Consider the following 17,542-nt stretch of genomic DNA (forward strand, 5'->3'; position numbering starts at 1 on the left):
CTTAAACCGCAAGGTTTTTTGCCTATTAGTGAATAATAATAAAACAAGTGCATAAGAATAAGATAAAAACAATTAGATAAAACAAGAGTGAGTAAAATATAAATCTTTACAAGGTCTGGGCAAATAAAGTTTGTGCAGGTTGACTTTTACTCGAGGGCTTTTGCTATCTTTATTAGTGTGGCAAGACAATGCTTTTTATGGCATGTATACTCATCCTGCTATCACTTCTGATAAATAGGTTTTGCATTTTTGTGGTATCTTCAAAGCCTATTTGACTGGAGGCGAGGACAATAGAAATATGTGTTTTCATCAAGGTCCAGAATGCCTGTATCATATCACTTTCAACCCTCTTAAAACTATCCTGCTTATTAGACAAAATAAGGTGATGTTCATGTGCTGCAGGCAAATACACCTCTATCTGTCATACCATGTACAAAATAGTTGGCTATAATTTATTGGACCAGCTCTGTTGGAAGTAAACTTTCATGTTGTACAGATCACTTTTTTGAAGGGGGAAAGGGACGTACCTGTTTAGAAATCTCCTTACATTTGTGGAAATCTCCTGTGTATTTTTGCTGAATGTTTCTACTAGCACTGCTACATTTCTTAATTAATCAAAATTATTTGACCCATTAAAAAAAAACTGGTCCAGTAAAAAATAGCTCCAATTATTTGGGCCTGTCCTTGTTTACTCCCACTTCTACAACTGTTTTCCTCTTCTAATAATAAAAATCCTGAACACATGGAGGGGAAGTGGGAAGTAGAAGTTTGAGTTTAGGGGAAATGAAATGTAAGGAGGTCAGTGACAATTATCTAGAATAGCAGGGGCTAAACTTTTTTGCCTTGAAGGCTACATCCACTCTTGGCCAACCCTTCTACGGCCAAGAATGGGTGTGGCTACCTACATCATGCACAGAGGTGATACACATGGCACACAAGCCTCTCCTTGGGGTTATTGACCCCTCCCCTCTCCTCAAATGACTGATCTGATGAGTGAGGAGGGGGCAATCTGCATCCCCATTATGGTGCAGGGCTGGGCAGAGAGGTTTAAACTTCTCTGCCCAGTCCAGCACCACAATCAGCCACTCCCCACTCACCTCCTTCTTAAGTCATGTCCATGCTCACCTAGTTCTGGTCTTTAGTCTCATCTTATACTGCCAAAGGACGTGGCATTGGTGGTGGTGGCAGCAGTGCTGAAAACATCAGAGCAGATTGAAGCACTCCAGAATCAGGAAGGAGCATCTGGGGTTGTTCTAGTGTTTCCAAGCGGTAATGGGCACTCAGGAATGTGGAAGCAGTCTCAGTCTCTGGGTGATCTCACAAACAGCCTCTGCCCAGTTTATGTACTTTCTCTTTCCATCAGGCCCACAAGCCAGAAGTTTTTATTTCATACAAAATATGCAGAAGCTTATCCAGGGGGTCACTGGGCTTTAGGTTTGATATTGATTCCTCTGCGTGATCATGTCGTCTCTCTCTGTTTAATACTTTTGGCTGTAATATTGTTATGTCTATGAAGCTTTCCATTGTGGATAAAGACGCTGGTGGAGTGATAATACAATCAGAAGATAACAAACATCTGTCTGTATGGGAAATTTGCAAACAACTGTGACTCTCAAATTGGCTACACAGTACAGTGAATGCATTTCTACCCTGCAAACGGAGTGGGAAATGGGGATAGGAATAGAAGATTTTTGGGAGTGGGGAGGTCGTTCTAATGATCTTGTTTTTTGAAGTCTAACCCTCCTCTCTGTGTAAACATGAAAGAGTTATCTGTCAAACCAGTACTGCTTGTTGCCTCCCCTCTAGGTCCACCTGTGTGAAGTAGAAGGAATGGAGAAGTTTGTGGACAATGATTTTGTTCTGGATGGCAACACTAGCCAGCCTGTCCTACTGGCTGTGAAAATGCTGCGAGCCGACGCCAACAAGAATGCCAGGTGCTGGGGGCATGCGGCATGCAAGACATAAGACAGTTGTAGCTTTCTTAAGAGCAGTTACAAGAAGTTCTTAACCCAAAATGAGACCAAACATAAACATAAGAGAGCCCTGCTGGATTAAAACAAAGACCCACCTAGTCCAGTGCTCTCTCCTTACAATTTAATTTATTTATATATTTAACAAAATTTATATACCGCTTGATTGTAAGATGGTAAGAAAACCTCTAAGTGTTTACAATGTCCCACCAGATGTCTGTGGAAAGCCCACAAGCAGGACATGAATGCAAGAGTGCTCTCCCTGCTTGTGCTCCCCAGTAACTGGTATTCAGGGGCAGACCACCTCTGATACTGGAGGTAGTACACAGTCATTGATAGGCTTGTCCTCCACAAATTGATATAATTCCCTTTCAAAGCCTTCCAAGTTGGCGGCCATCACTTGTGGAAGCAAATGCCATAGTTTAACTAATGTGAAGAAGTACTTTCTTTTGTCTGTCTTGAATCTCCAACATTCAGCTGCTCTGGGTGGCCTTCTGTGCTAAGCATTGTGTGTGTGGTGGTGGGGAATTTTCCCTATCCACTCTCTCCATGCCATGTATAATTTTATACACCTGGATCATTTCTCCATTTCTCTAATCTTAAAGCCCCAACTGTTGTAACCTTCCCCGAAAGAGGAGTTGCTCCAGCCCCTTGGCCATTTTGATTGCCCTCAAATTGTCCTGGGGCTTGTCCACATTTGAGCATTATTTAGCTGTTAATCCACTTTTTCTCCATTTGAATTGGACAGGAGTAGTCCACACAATGCATGTATCTGAATTTGCATATGGGGAGCAACTTTGTTTTTCCCTGTTCATACAAGTAGGCATCACCTTTTGGGTTTGTCCCTACCTTCTAATTTGCTTTTTTTTTTTTAATTTCCCTGCTGAGGGAGTGCACAGAAACACACAGTCAGGCAATTGTAAATTTGCTTGTGCAGTTTTCAAGTTTTGTACAAATTTGAGGGCTTAAAAGAAACGTTCGTCCTCAGGAGTAGAGTGGAAATTATACAGCCACAAGAGTGGCTGTATACTGTAGCCAGCATGGATTTTTTCGTATTCTGCCACATTAAATTAAATATTCTCCCATGTCATTTTGCTACTTACCATAAGCTCATTTCAAAACAAAATCTTATGAAATATATAGCCCTGAACTCAGAAACGCTTGCTTAACAACCCTCTAAGTTTTCATTGTGATGCAAAAAACATTCAGAGAGAATCCAAAATTCGAAGTCTAAAACAAGAGGAAAATAATCCAGATCCTTGTTGGACTTTTTTATGTCAGTGGTCTCATAATTGAAATTAATTCAAAACCAGCCATGTTCACAGAGTACTGTAACCCTATTACTGACCTTGCCCCATACTCTGACCTTCATCTTCTGCAGTTTAAAAGTCCCCACTGCTGGATATGGTATGGCACAGCTAATTCCACTTCCATAATGGCTTTTTGTTTCTGGAAGGAATGACTTCCTCAAGGAGATTAAGATTATGTCCAGGTTGAAGGACCCCAATATCATCCGGCTGCTGGCCGTGTGCATCACTGACAACCCTCTCTGCATGATCACTGAGTACATGGAGAATGGCGACCTCAACCAATTCCTGTCTCGCCAGGAGCCTCAGAGCTTGTCAGAGAGCTCCACCCCCTCTGTCAGGTAGTCAATCAAGATTCCGTAAGTGCCGGTTTATACATTGCCTGCTTTGCTTGGAGGCCTAATTTACGTGGCAGCTGTCCCACATACTAGCTGCATGAGTACCTGAGTGTGTGTGTGTATGCGTGTGCTATACAGTGCTGTACAAAAAGGCTCAAGTTAGAAACCGTTGGTGTTTCGTCCCTTAGACTAGAGCAGAGGGGGGAAGATTCTAATTATTCCTAGTCCTCCTCCCAGCAAGTCCTTGATTCGCATCCATTTCCTCCCACCACCTCCAGTAGTCTTGGCTGTTCCCAGTGCTGTGATCACTCTCCATATGATCTATAATTTTTTGCTCTGGGGAGAGAACACAATAGAGGGAGAGTGGAAAAGGCTAGGTTAATAAGGAATCAGTGCAAGCAATTATTACATTTATATGTAACCCTTGTGTCAGCACTTAGGGGCAGATTCAGTGTCTAAAGCAGCCTTTCCCAACCAGTGTGCCGCCAGATGTTGTTGGACCACAACTCCCATCAGCCTCAGCCAGCATTGCCAATGGTCAGGAAAGATGGGAATTGTGGTCCAACAACATCTGGTGGCCCACTAGTTGGGAAACGCTGGTCTAGAGGATATTCTTCTACTAAGTTCTGGCTCAAGCCCCCACCCAGGAAACCTGGGCCTCCAATTTGGATAAGAACATAAGAGCCTGCTGGATCAGGCCACAGCCCCATCTAGTCCAGCATCCTGTTCACTCAGCGACCAACCAGTTGCCCATGGGAAACCTGCAGGCAGGACCTGAGTATAAGAGCACCCCACCCAGTTCCCACCAATGGGTAATCAAAAGCATCCTGCCTCCAACCATGGAGGTAGAGCATAGCCTTTTCCTCCATTAATTTGTCAAATCTTCTTTTAAAGCCATCCAGGTTGGTGTCTATCACTGCCTCTTGTGGAAGTGAATTCCATAGTTTAACTGTTGGAGGCCTGGCCTGGCAACCAAGAGGTCTTCTGTATCTGTAAAAGTTGTGCAGGGGGAAGGGAGAATTCCACCTTGTGGTTTTTCCCATTAGAGTGTTGCAAGAACACCGGCACTTGGCTGACTTTCTCTTCTCCTAAAGATACAGGATCAGTCTCAGGCCATGAACCTGGCAACCCTAGTGCTGAGGGAAGAAGTACTTTCTTTTGTTTGTCCTGAATCTTCCAGCATTCAGGTTCATTGGATGACCACAAGTTCTCGAGTTATGAGAGAGGGAGAAAAATGTCTCTCTTTCCTCTCTCTCCATGTCATGCATAACTTTATACACTTCTATCATATCACCTCTTATTCACCTTTTCTCTAAACTAAAAAAACCCAAATGTTGCAACCTTTCCTCAAAGGGGAGTTACTCCATCCCCTTGATCATTCTGGTTGCCCTCTTCTGAACCTTTTCATGTTTCCTACAGCTTTCTCCACTAGGTGCTGGAACGTAGCTGGTGTTCCTTAGATGTCTTGAGGCATCCTTTCAAACCGGTAGAATCCATAAGGATCCATAAGCTGAGTCCAGGCAAGGGCTGGATTGTCAAATGTGATGTCATCCTTTCATAAGATGACTTGGAAAAGATAGTGACTTGAGACCCACTGTCAAGCATAGCTTTGCATGCTGCGCCTTCAGTTTTCACCTGGATCTCTGAATGTGGACCGGCCAATCCAGCCGGAAGGCTACAGTAAGGAACAAGTGATTTGTTCCTTTTCCTTGGTAGTGGAGCCATTCACTTCCTTGGGCCTAGGTGGCTCCTTCTCCAAGTCTAGTTGCTGTTTCTCTGGTTATCCCAGATGCAACAAAGTCTCTGCAGTACCAATGTGGGATTTTCCTCATTTTGATACCTGAAGGCTATGTGGTCATCATTTCTACACTTACAACCAAAAGGCCCCTTCCTTTCCTAGATTTAGCAGGTGGGGCAGTTCTTGGCTCTCCCGATGCTCCCCTTTGGGCTCTTTAAATTGCTGCTTCTTCCCATACCTTGGGCCACAGGTTCATCATTCTCAGGAAGTGGTTCATTGACAATGGTTGCAAATGAATGAGAATTTGAAAATCAGGTGTATCTCTGTCTTTTTTTCTGCAAGCTTCTTTGGTAGCCTGTTTCTCCTTTTCCTCTTGAATTTCCTTCATTAACTGGGAGAATGTTGGTGACTCTTCCAGTTGCTCTCTCATGTGGATATTTGCAAACAAGAGTCCATCATACAGGATCCCCTTCAGGACTTGAGCAATCCTCTCCTTAATCATCTGTCTGGATATCACACAGCCCTTTCAAACCAGTTGTTACAGGATTTTCTCCAAACACTACACGAGTATAGACAGCTTTTCTCCCAGTCCCATCTTCTGTATAGTTATGTGAAATCTACACAAAAGGTCCTCAGCACTCTCCAAACTTCTAATGTATGCTCTAAAGCATCTAAACGTACTTCTACACAAACTGAAGGTCAGCTGTCATCAGGCTGTGTATGACATCCAAAGCAGGCCCTTTCAGGCTCCCTGTAAACCACCTCCTCTTCTTGGCATCTGGTACCTGCCAATCCTGTATCATTACTTTAACATGCTGAATCCAAACTCCAGATTTTTCTTTCTGGGCCCTGGAGCTTTCTGGCCAGGAAAAAAAAAACCTTTCTACAAGCTTCAGTGTGCAGCTGTAAGATTTTCACCAACATTTTCCCCATAGCTTCTCTCATGGCACTAGTGGAAGTGTTGGCCTCTGTGGCAGCTGTTGGCTTAGGCTGCAGCAGTCCTTCCACATCAGGAAGGGTCTTTTCCTCCTCCTCCAAGAAATTACTGAGTTTCTCAAGGAATTCCATATCTGAGTTGGGAGGGAAGTCTTGTAGACCTAGAGGGTTTTGAAAGTAAGGACAGGAAAAGATATACCATCTTGGGGATATTACATTATATGGATGAGTGTTAACCAAAGCCACATCTAGTTTTTCCTTGTTGCAAAGCAGGATTATCCATGTACTGAGGAACCTATACAACCACTTGTTAATCTCCCTCTAGATTTACCCAGAGCTTGGAAAAGTTACTTTTTTGAACTACAGCTCCCATCAGCCCAATCCAGTGGCCATGCTGGCTGGGGCTGATGGGAGTTGTAGTTTAAAAAAGTAACTTTTCCAAGCTCTGGATTTACCCACATGTTTCTGCTGCTCCAGCTGATGGTTATAGATGTGACTTTTAAGTATATTTTTAATTGTGTGCTGAAAACTGCCCCTCTTCACTTTTTAAATAAAAAGCAGCTGTGAGAGCTTTCAGTCCATAGAGACTGCAACATGGATCAGGTGGGTTAACAGTTTCCCACCCACCCAAGCTGTTATTTGCCCTGTTTTTTAAAAAATATCTACTTTTTTGGGGGGGGATGTATCTTTGGCAGAAAAGTAGCAGGAGTGAACAGGTTAAAATCTCCTTCCCGACTACTATTGTCTTAATCTGGATTGCCTCCCCCCATAGCTGCTTCTTTGAAAGACTAAGATGTGACCAGTTTTAAGCCTGATATCTAAAAACAGTATCCTTTCAGTTTGACCTTCAGTCTTTGTGAAATGGCTCTGGATGTTTGTGGAGTACTGTTCCTAGGCCTCTGCTCTTGGATACTCTGTTTGGATACAAAAGCCATTCCTCCTCTGGTGCTTATTTCCTTCAGCTATGCCAACCTGAAATTAATTGCCACACAGATCGCTTCTGGCATGAAGTATCTGTCCTCCCTGAATTTTGTTCACCGAGATCTGGCTACACGCAACTGCCTGGTAGGGAAGAATTACACAATCAAGATCGCTGACTTTGGCATGAGCCGGAACCTCTACAGTGGAGACTACTACAGGATCCAAGGGCGGGCAGTTCTCCCCATTCGCTGGATGTCATGGGAGAGCATACTTTTGGTAAGCCTCTTGCATCTTGTACATCCTCTTAGGAACATGCTTTTGTATGTGGACAGGTACTCAAAGCCATCATTGCTTATGCCAACTAGGGCTGAGCTGAAAGAGGAGTCTTTGTGAACATTTCTGGTAGCCCCTGATGACACCTCTTTTGGTGATTTTTCTGTGATTCCTTTGAAAAGGATTGAAAATGTTTGCCTACTCTGAAAGAGCTACCTCATTCTTAGTTGACTTCATCTTCCTTTAGGGATATTGTCTGAGTACCAAATCTGACTGGCTACATAGTAACATCATCCTTTCAGTATATGATCACCATTTGGCTGGAATCACCAGCGTGATTAATCAAGAAATCTCAGTGTTGCCCATCTATTGCTAACCCATCTGGAATTTCCACCATTCCCTGGTCCTGTGTCTTGTCACAACAATGGATCAAATCCTTGTTTTGCCCAGAAACATGCGCTGTATTGTACGTAAGGAAGAAAAATCACCCTTGGGTTCCTCTTTAACCACCCACCAAGATGGTTAAATGATACTAAAGAGTAAATTATACAGTCACGAGAGTGGCTGTATACTGTAGCCAGCATGGATCTTTCTCATTCTGCAGTATTAAATTGAAAATACCCCCATGCCATTCTGATGCTTCCTATAAGCTCATTTCAAAACAAAACCTCACAAAACATATAGTCCTGAACTCAGAAACATTTGCTTAACAACTCTGTAAGTTTTCATGGTGATACACAAAACAGTCAGAGAGAATCAGGAGTTCAAAGTCTAAAAAGAAAGAGAGAAAAAACAGACCCCTTTTGGACTTTTTCTGTCAGTGTTCTCATAATTTGTTGAAATTAATTAAAAATCAGCCATGTTCACAGAGTACCTGTAATCCTATCACTGACCTTGCCCCATACTCTGACCTTCATCTTCTGCAGTTTAAAAGTTAAAAAAATGCCTGGTCGATTTTTAATTAATTTAAGAAATTTAGCATTGAACTCAGTGATAAGCCTGGCATGCTCAGTAATGAGCAACTGCCAGTGTTCTAAAAGCCAGACTCACAGCTGCTGGGCTTGCTTAATCGGGGCCACACCCACACCAGACCTTTATTTCAATTTAGACCATCATGGCTTCCTCCAAAGAATCCTGGGAAGTGTAGTTTGTGAAGGGTGCTGAGAGGAGACTCCTATTCCCCTGACAGAGCTCCAGTGGCCAAAGTGGTTTAACAGTCAGCCGCTCTGATTGAACCTCTATGAGGGGAACAGGGCATCTCTTAGCAACTCTCAGCACCCTTTACTAACTACACTTCCCAGGATTCTTTGGAGGAAGCCATGACTGTGAAATAAAGGTCTGGTGTGGATGTGACCAGGGACAGCATTGGTTTAAATTTGGGTGGGAGGCTACATGTGCCTGCTGTAGAATAAAAAGGTGGGGAAAATGCTGAAAAACAATGATACTGTTCACAATGTTTCCCTTTTGGGAAGGAAAGAGGCTTCCCCCTGCCCAGTGGCCACCCACCCAATCTCTTCCCCTCCCCCCTCCTGCCCTCTTCCTCCCCTTGCTCCTCCCCCAGGTCAGTTTCACTTATCCTAAGTATGACTGCACAGGAGTAAATCCCACTGAACTCAGAAAGCATGCAAATGATCAAACCTGCCTTCCCCTCCTCCTCCTCCTCCTCCTATCTGTTCCCTCTTGCCCCTTCCCTCCTTCTTCCTTTGCCTCTCCCTCCCCATCCCCTTCCAATCCCCTCCTCCTCCCTCCTCCATGATCAGTTTTATCTCTCTTAAGCATGATTGCACAGGAGTAAATCCCACTGAACTCAATAAACATACAAATGATCAAACCTGCCCTCCTCCTCCCCTCCCCCCTGCTTGCACCCATCTCCCTCCTCCCCTCTGCTCTTCCTCCCCTCCCTCCTCCTCCCCTACCCCTGCCCTTCCTCCTCCTTCCGTGGTCAGTTTCACCTGTCCTAAGCATGATTGCAAGGAAGTAAATCTGACTGAAGTCAATAAGCATGAAAATGAACTATCCATTATCAACAAACTTGCACAGGATCCCATTTCTTACCTCCCGGATTAAAAAGCAGAGAAATAGGCAAAAAAAATCCTTGGGGTTTAAGAATGTACCTATAGCCAACAGATATTTCTATTAAAAAGCACGGAAATTGGGCAGTTATAGGAATGCACCAGGGGAGCAGGAGAACTGACTTCCTCTCTGAAATATTGGACTACCCTACAAATTTGTCAAAATACAAACACAATTTGGGTTGGTCTTTCACAGTCCAATCCACTTCCTGTGAAGAATTTGGTAACGTGTCTCTGAGCATATGGTGAGTGGTCGCAACACCTGCAATCAGGACTGCATCCCCAAAGATGTAGACATATTTTTTGTACATTGGTGTTCTTCTTACTTCACTTCTTTCCTTTTCATTGTGGTTACTTTCAGGAAAATGGATATAGCTGCACTTGATTAAATCTGCATTTGTTTAAATGATGAAGGCATGAACCATGGTAGGCACCATCTCATGAGGCACTGCTTCCTGTGTGAGAGAAAAAGGAGGGTGGATGCCTCTTCGTAAAAGGTGCCAGCCATCTTGGCACCTTAATAATAATTCTGGGATCCATCTGGGCTAGGATAGAAAGGAAAAGGCAATAGCCAGGCTGCTAGCTACCTCTCCCTCAATCTGGACCCCTCTAATGTAGCCTTACTCCCAGAATGTCATTGAATGTTCATTCCAGCTGCCCTCCCTCTTTGGCAACTTAATAGCATGATCCTGTTCTTCACTTCTGTCCCAACAAGTCATGAGAATAGTACCTCTGGGAAGGGGGGGAGGAGTAGTCATGGACTGGGGAATACTGAAGGCACACACATTCTAAATACATTTTTTTAATATTTTAATCCAGCTTGTGGAATCCAGTTTAATATCAAGGCTGGTTCAAGTCTCTTCATGCATGAATACAAATTTGAATTACCTTTTAATAATCTCTTTTTCCACCATGCTTTTACTTCTCTGACTGAAGGAACACAGGCAAATGACCTTTCCAACTCTCCGATGGTGACCATAGGAAGGGGGTGCTAAATCTGGTGAGGGCCTCAACTCTAAAGAGCAGCTTCTCTGAACAGATGCACCCCAGTTCCAGCTGTGCTTGTCTACCAGTGAGGGACTGAAAGGAGAATAAACCTAGACCCTACCATGCTGGACTCTACCATAGCCTGAAAAATGTGTGGGCCCGTGTTTCTTTTCCTGTTGCCACAAATGTTTCTCCTGGAAGTCTGTTAAGGCTCTGGGGAATTGTGCATTGCTGGCTGACTGTATGCGTATGTTTCTGAACTGTGTGCTCCCTCCCTCCTACCCATCCATTTCTCCATCCAGGGAAAGTTCACCACAGCAAGTGATGTGTGGGCGTTTGGTGTGACCCTCTGGGAGATTTTCACCTTTTGCCATGAGCAGCCATATTCCCAGCTCTCGGATGAACAAGTTATTGAGAACACCGGAGAGTTCTTTAGGGATCAGGGACGGCAGGTACGGAAACAATCATAGAAATTATAGAATCATAGAAAAATGGAAAGGTATGAGGTCATGTGTTCTGTTATGGGATAGCTGCAAGTGCCTTAGGTGAAAAAGAGGACAGTATTGCTTAGGGATAATTTTTATGATCTTTTATGATCCTTCTACTGCCACAATGCTATTCTCCCCCTCCCCCATGTTGTGTTTATATATTTGTGGGTGTTTTTTTAAAAAATCAGATGTGTCTATTTGACATTTCTCTTTGTTTGAGTTAACATTTTGGTACTTGCACTTCCATGCACTAACTTCTTAAGGTCACTTTGAATGCTTAGAGAAGAAAAGGCATTGTTTTTTTCAAATGTACCCTAGGCTTGAATGATGACTTTCAGGGTTTTCTACCTCACTGCCTTTTAAACTCCCAGGTGTCCCACTCAGCTTGTTTAGCATAGGGTAGACTTTCACAGTGTAACTGCTACCACCAACATGATAGGCCCACTTGGATGTCCCCAAATAAATACAAGCCACGGGGAAGAACTGCTTTATGGCCTGGAACAATGATCTCTGCTTGGACATATACCTGAAGCCATGGGGGTGGGTGAAGAGACAGGTACAGTAGAGGTACCTCTCTGCTCCCTAAAACTGCAGCTTGAGTGGGGATTAAACTCTGAAAAGGTGTAGGGAGACAATGAGCTGAAAAAACAAACCAAAGCCTGCATTGTAACCCCCCATCCAATTAGGGGACCGCACAGCAGCCAGTTTTAAGTGAAGAAAAAGATCTGAATGCTGATATCCTGCATTATGTGTCGTTTGGCATTTATTTGTTGTGCATATGATGACTAGCATTATCCCAGCTCTTGTATAAGCCTTTCAACGTATATCTGCAGTTTTCACCAGTGAAAACCCCTGCCCTTGTCCTCTGCTACCCACCATGCAGCTCCTGTTTGTAGTGCCCTTGGCGCTCCCACCTCCTGCCTCGCTTTTGCTTCCACCCCTCAGCCACCTGGCTAGCACAGGCCAGGCTTCAGGCAGTCTGCTGGCTGCTCCTCCACTTGCAGCTGACAATGCACTGGGATGAAGGGTGCTTCCAGATCAGGGGGAGTGTGGGGGTTGGTGCTCCACATACTTGCAAGTTTTTTGCAGCATCCACACAGTGTCACTGGCACCAAAATACCAGCCTGTATACCCCCCCCGTTTATTCTGGATGTACCCATTCTGGGGAAAATCCAATGTTTGTTTTTTAAAAATACCTGTTGCCAGTGACCCCATTCACAATATCTGTATGGCTTGTTTACAGTATTATGCCCCTGTCTGGAAGCACTCTGGGCCTCGGGTTGTCTGGATTGCCCCACTAGATGAGTTCTGCAGATCATGTCATCTCATCCAAAAGACCTTATCTTAGAACAAGAAAAGGAGGGGCCCTCATGTGGTCTACTGGATAGAGTGTTGGACCTGGTTTCAAATCGCCCTGCCCTCAGCCATGAAACTGTATCACAGTGTGGCAACCTCAGATTACCTAATTGGGTTGCTAGAAGGATACAACGGGTTAGCACCTTGTAAGCCACTTTGAAATCCAGTAAGTAAATGATCATTAGTGAGTGGACTAGATTATTTTCAGCTGCATTCCAGATTCTGCCATTACATGCCAGATATGAAATCCTCATTGATGTCTTCTGCTTCTGGTACATTTAAGAGAGGATTTATCTGCCTTTCTTCAATATCTGTTCTTTTCTTTTTTCCCATTTAAAGACCTACCTTCCACAGCCTGCCTTCTGTCCCGATCCTGTATATAAGCTAATGATCAGCTGCTGGAGACGAGACACTAAAGACCGTCCCTCCTTCCAGGAGATCCATTGCCTCCTCCAAGAAGCAACCACTTTGTAGTGATGCCTTTCTTCCTTCATACCCTGCCCAACCCACCTGCCCTCCAAAACCTACACATAGAACTGAAGCCACTTCACCTGGACTCACCATTTCTTTCAGTAGCGGAGCTGGGACTTTTTAAATCAGCCACCAAAGGAAAGGAAAGAAAAAAGATGGGATCTGACCAGGTCGGCCCTACAGCCTCATTCACAGTGCTGTGCTTTGGACTGGCAAAGACTGGGGAGAAGGAAAAAAGCTATTTATCTTGTATATGTCGTAGGTTCTGGTTTCTGAATGGCATTTGTCTGTGAATGGGAAGAGGAAAGCATGAGATACTCTTTTTTCCATGAGGAAGAATTTGAGATGTTGTCTGACTACAGAGGACTGAGGGGGGAATAGGCACGCACCAGTGGAAAGTGAAGTACCTAGCACTCCAGTATTTTATGTCCAGGGCTGTGTGTGTGTGATATAATTCTGTAGGAGGGCAGAAAAAGAGTCGAATGTGGTACTGGATGTAGAATTTGGCTTCTTTAGAAACTCTGCTTTTGTTTTAAATAAGAATAGGTTTTCTTGTCCTTATTATGATGTATAAATGCTTGAAAATATGTGGACAGAGCTTGTTGAAATCTCAGAAGCCAGAACAGTTGCAGAATTTAGTTGCACTAGATGCAGAATTTAGATTGCTTTTGTGTAAAGTTTAATTTTTATTCATTTTGTTTTAGTATGGACTACAGACTCCCTGTTTATGATTTTTGGTCCCATACATGAAATACTGGAATATCTTCTCCCATGGACAATGGATTGGGAGCTGCTAAGTCTCTTTCCATTTTCCTCTAGAGTGCATGAAGATTTTGAATAGTGTGTATAGTTCTGGTTGCTCCCATTTCAAAAAGCCCAACATTGTGCTGGAAAAAGTTCAGAAGAGGGCAACTAAAATGAAAGCTTGGGCACGGTTAAAATGGCCATTTGATGCTCTTAAGATTAGAAAATGACAAATAAGGGACAGCATGGTAAAAGTTTGTAAAATCATGCACAGTGTGGAAATGTTTTCTCTCCATTTCTTACAATAGTAGGAATCACAATTGTTATGTACCTTCAAGTCAATTACAACTTATGGTGACCCTATGAATCAGTGACCTCCAATAGCATCTGTCGTGAACCACCCTGTTCAGATCTTATAAGTTCAGGTCTGTGGCTTCCTTTATGGAATCAATCCATCTCTTGTTTGGCCTTCCTCTTTTTCTACTCCCTTCTGTTTTTCCCAGCATTATTGTCCTTTTCTAGTGAATAATGTCTTCTCATGATGTGTCCAAAGTATGATAACCTCAGTTTCATCATTTTAGCTTCTAGTGATAGTTCTGGTTTAATTTGATCTAACACCCAATTATTTGTCTTTTTTGCAGTCCATGGTATCCGCAAAGCTCTCCTCTAACACAACATTTCAAATGAGTTGATTTTTCGCTTATCCGCTTTTTCACTGTCCAAATTTCACATCCATACATAGAGATCGGGAATATCATGGTTTGAAGGATCCTGATTTTGGTGTTCAGTGATACATCTTTGCATTTGAGAATCTCTTTTAGTTCTCTCATAGCTGCCCTCCCCAGTCCTAGCCTTCTTCTGATTTCTTGACTATTGTCTCCATTTTGGTTAATGACTGTGCCGAGGTATTGATAATCCTTGACAAGTTCAATGTCCTTATTGTCAACTGTAAAGTTACATAAATCTTCTGTTGTCATTACTTTAGTCTTCTTGACGTTCAGCTGTAGTCCTGCTTTTCTGCTTTCCTCTTTAACTTGCATCAGCATTCGTTTCAAATCATAGAATCATAGAATAGCAGAGTTGGAAGGGGCCTATAAGGCCATCAAGTCCAACCCCGTGCTTAATGCAGGAGTCCAAATCATTACTGGTTTCTGCTAGTAGTATGGTATCATCTGCATATCTTAAATTACTGATATTTCTCCCTCCAATTTTCCCACCTCCTTCATCTTGGTCCAGTCCTGCTTTATGTATATGTTCTGCATACAGATTAAACAAATAGGGTGATAAAATACACCCCTGTCTCACACCCTTTCCGATGGGGAACCAATCGGTTTCTCCATATTCTGTCCTTACAGCCTCTTGTCCAGAGTATAGGTTGCGCATCAGGACAATCAGATGCTGTGGCACCCCCATTTCTTTTAAAGCACTCCATAGTCTTTCCTGATCTACACAGTCAAAGGCTTTGCTGTAATCTATCAAGCACAGGGTGATTTCCTTCTGAAATCACAATTACACAATGAAATTGGGGGCAGTCAATTTAAGATAGACAATAGTGCTACTTCTCACAATGAATAATATGGAATTCACGGCCACATGCTTTGGTAATGGCAATTGGTTCCGATGGTTTTTAAAAGGGATTACATAAATTCATCAAGGATGTGGTCTATCAATGGTCATTAGCTATGATAGCTAAAGCAGATTCCTAGCTTCAGGGGCAGCTTATCTCTGAATACCAGTTACTGGGGCCATGATGGCCCTGCTTCTGAGATTTCCAGAAGCACCTGGTTGGCTGTCCTTGGAAACAGGATGTGGAATTACATGGACCTTTGATGTGATGCAGCAAGTCTCTTCTCTTTTTCTCTAACATCCTATTCTTCTTTTGTCTTTTCTACTCTGAACACTAGAAACCATGCTACAAGGCTGATCTGGGAAGGGAGAAAGGTTTACCATTTGCTTCTACATAATAGCTCTCTTCTACAGAGTAGATGTGTGATATTTAGTAGCAAGGCCCTGGTATCTTCCAAACAAGCAGGTATAAAGTTTTAGGAATTATTTAACAAACTGAGTAAAGTTTGGTGTCTTTACATTTTGTACTTCTGGCATTTGTATGCTGGCTAGGGATGTGATAGGATTCTGCCCCATTTGATTTGGTGCTGAATTTTCCATTAATTTGCTTATTCTCAATTGCTGAGGATTGGATTTTAATGTCACAAATTTCTGCAATTATTTTTGAAAATGGACTTTTTGAAAAAACATCCACCTCTAAAGCATCGATTGTAAGAATAATAATGTATCCGTTAGGGCAGCATGTGGTTATAGACTATTTCGTCTGTGTGGATGTATTTTGGAGCTAGGCTGTATCTGGAATCTAGAAATGGGAGAACTCTGAAAAAAGGGAGGCTCTCTCTATAGAAGGACCTTCAGACTCCACTTTGACCTGGTCACAGGTGCTCTGATAGTGAGACAGTGGAGATATGGCAGGAGGTAGGTGGCTTGCTGAAAACCAGAGACAGCAGGAAACCTCTTGTGATGGCTAAGGTGGCCCTGCTGGGAGGAAAGGTAAGGTGGCCACTTCAGTAGTCAATTTTGGACACCATGAAGGGTGACAGAATTTTATAGATTTTGACACCTTAAAGCTTGTACAGCTCCTGCTAATTTCAATAAGGCCTGTGCAGGTGACTGCTTGGGGCTAGCAAACTGGGGACAACCAGGCACCAAAGAGGGAGTTAGTCTGAAACCAGTTAAGGGCAAACTAGGCATGGGGATATCTCTGCCTCCTTCACATGCAAAGTGGGAAACAGGTAAAGTCTGATTTTAGGTCAAAAAGAATGTGTGGGTGAAAGCTGATCTCTCTCTCTCTCTCTCTCTCTCTCCGTCCTCCCCTGTATTATCTTCCCACATTTCATCGCCCCAGCCAGGCTCACTTTACATATTGGAGCAAAGATGGGGAAAAGTGCCTGCAGCAACAGAGAAGAAGGAAGCACACCTGAGGGGTTCCTCTCACCTGTGTGTGTATTTTGTTGTACAAAATTAGACCTTCTCTCTCCCCCCCCCCAAACACTTTGTACATGACAGGGGCAATGTGGCTGCCACAGTCATGCCTAGTGGGACCCTCTTCCTGTACCAGTTGCTCAGAATAATGTGCCAGGCAAAAGTAGTAGTAGGTAGTAGCAATTAATTAATTACATTTATATCCCACCCTTCCTCCCAGAATTATTAATCAATTAATTAATTAATTACATTTATATCCCACCCTTCCTCCTGGAAGGAGCTCAGGGCTGCAAACAAAAACACTAGAAGAACTCTAAAACATCTTGAAAACAAGAAATAAGAAAATATGAAGAAACTGTCTAGGATCAGATGGCACCCAACTGGCCCTGTTGGCATCACGTGACTCCCAGGCCCTGACCCTCTAGCACAGCAGGACAGCAGCTTCCACCTTTCACTAGAGTGGAACAGAGAGCAATGTGTCAAGAGTTCCTGGTTCAAGACCTCCAGTGCCTTATGGGATTATACCCCGTGTTAACTGATGGGGAGGGGGGTTGCCATTTGAAATTTCTGCTTCAAGCACCAAAATGTCTTGAACTAGCTTTGTGTGAACTGTAAGCATGCCTTTTTTGCAAAGCTTAGTGAGGCAAATCCGTGGGGCTCTATAGTTTCAAATCTGAAAATCGTTGACTCCAAACTCTTCAGGTTGGTGAGAGTGGAGTTGTGGCTACAGCCCTATTTCCTTGATGTGGGGATTCACAGAGATGGGGTGGCAGCATACGGTATTAATTGATGACTGGCTTCTGCAGCAGAGCTTTGCACAAACAGACAGCTCCTGATTGCACAAAGACCACATTGTCTCAGTGGGTCTGAAAACCATCTGGAGCCACAACTCTAAAAGCATAATTCTCAAGGTATAAGGAAGGCCTTCTTAGAAAGTGGAGGCAGCAGAT

At 43.4% G+C, this 17,542-nt stretch overlaps 1 protein-coding gene across 2 annotated transcripts in view; it reads left to right on the plus strand.

Moving 5' to 3' along the window:
- DDR2 (discoidin domain receptor tyrosine kinase 2) overlaps positions 1-13,550 on the plus strand; it is a 109,453-nt gene extending 95,903 nt beyond the window's left edge. For both annotated transcript variants that reach the window (XM_061584042.1, XM_061584033.1), the window contains exons 13-17: positions 1,807-1,934; positions 3,427-3,618; positions 7,252-7,486; positions 10,845-10,994; positions 12,726-13,550. In XM_061584042.1, the coding sequence (XP_061440026.1) occupies positions 1,807-1,934; positions 3,427-3,618; positions 7,252-7,486; positions 10,845-10,994; positions 12,726-12,860 (840 nt within the window). In that variant the 3' untranslated portion in view covers positions 12,861-13,550. The remainder of the gene's footprint in view (positions 1-1,806; positions 1,935-3,426; positions 3,619-7,251; positions 7,487-10,844; positions 10,995-12,725) is intronic.
- Positions 13,551-17,542: the final 3,992 nt, after the last annotated feature.

The sequence above is a fragment of the Rhineura floridana genome, chromosome 1, assembly GCF_030035675.1.
Source record: "Rhineura floridana isolate rRhiFlo1 chromosome 1, rRhiFlo1.hap2, whole genome shotgun sequence".
Classification (NCBI taxonomy): Eukaryota; Metazoa; Chordata; class Lepidosauria; order Squamata; family Rhineuridae; genus Rhineura; species Rhineura floridana.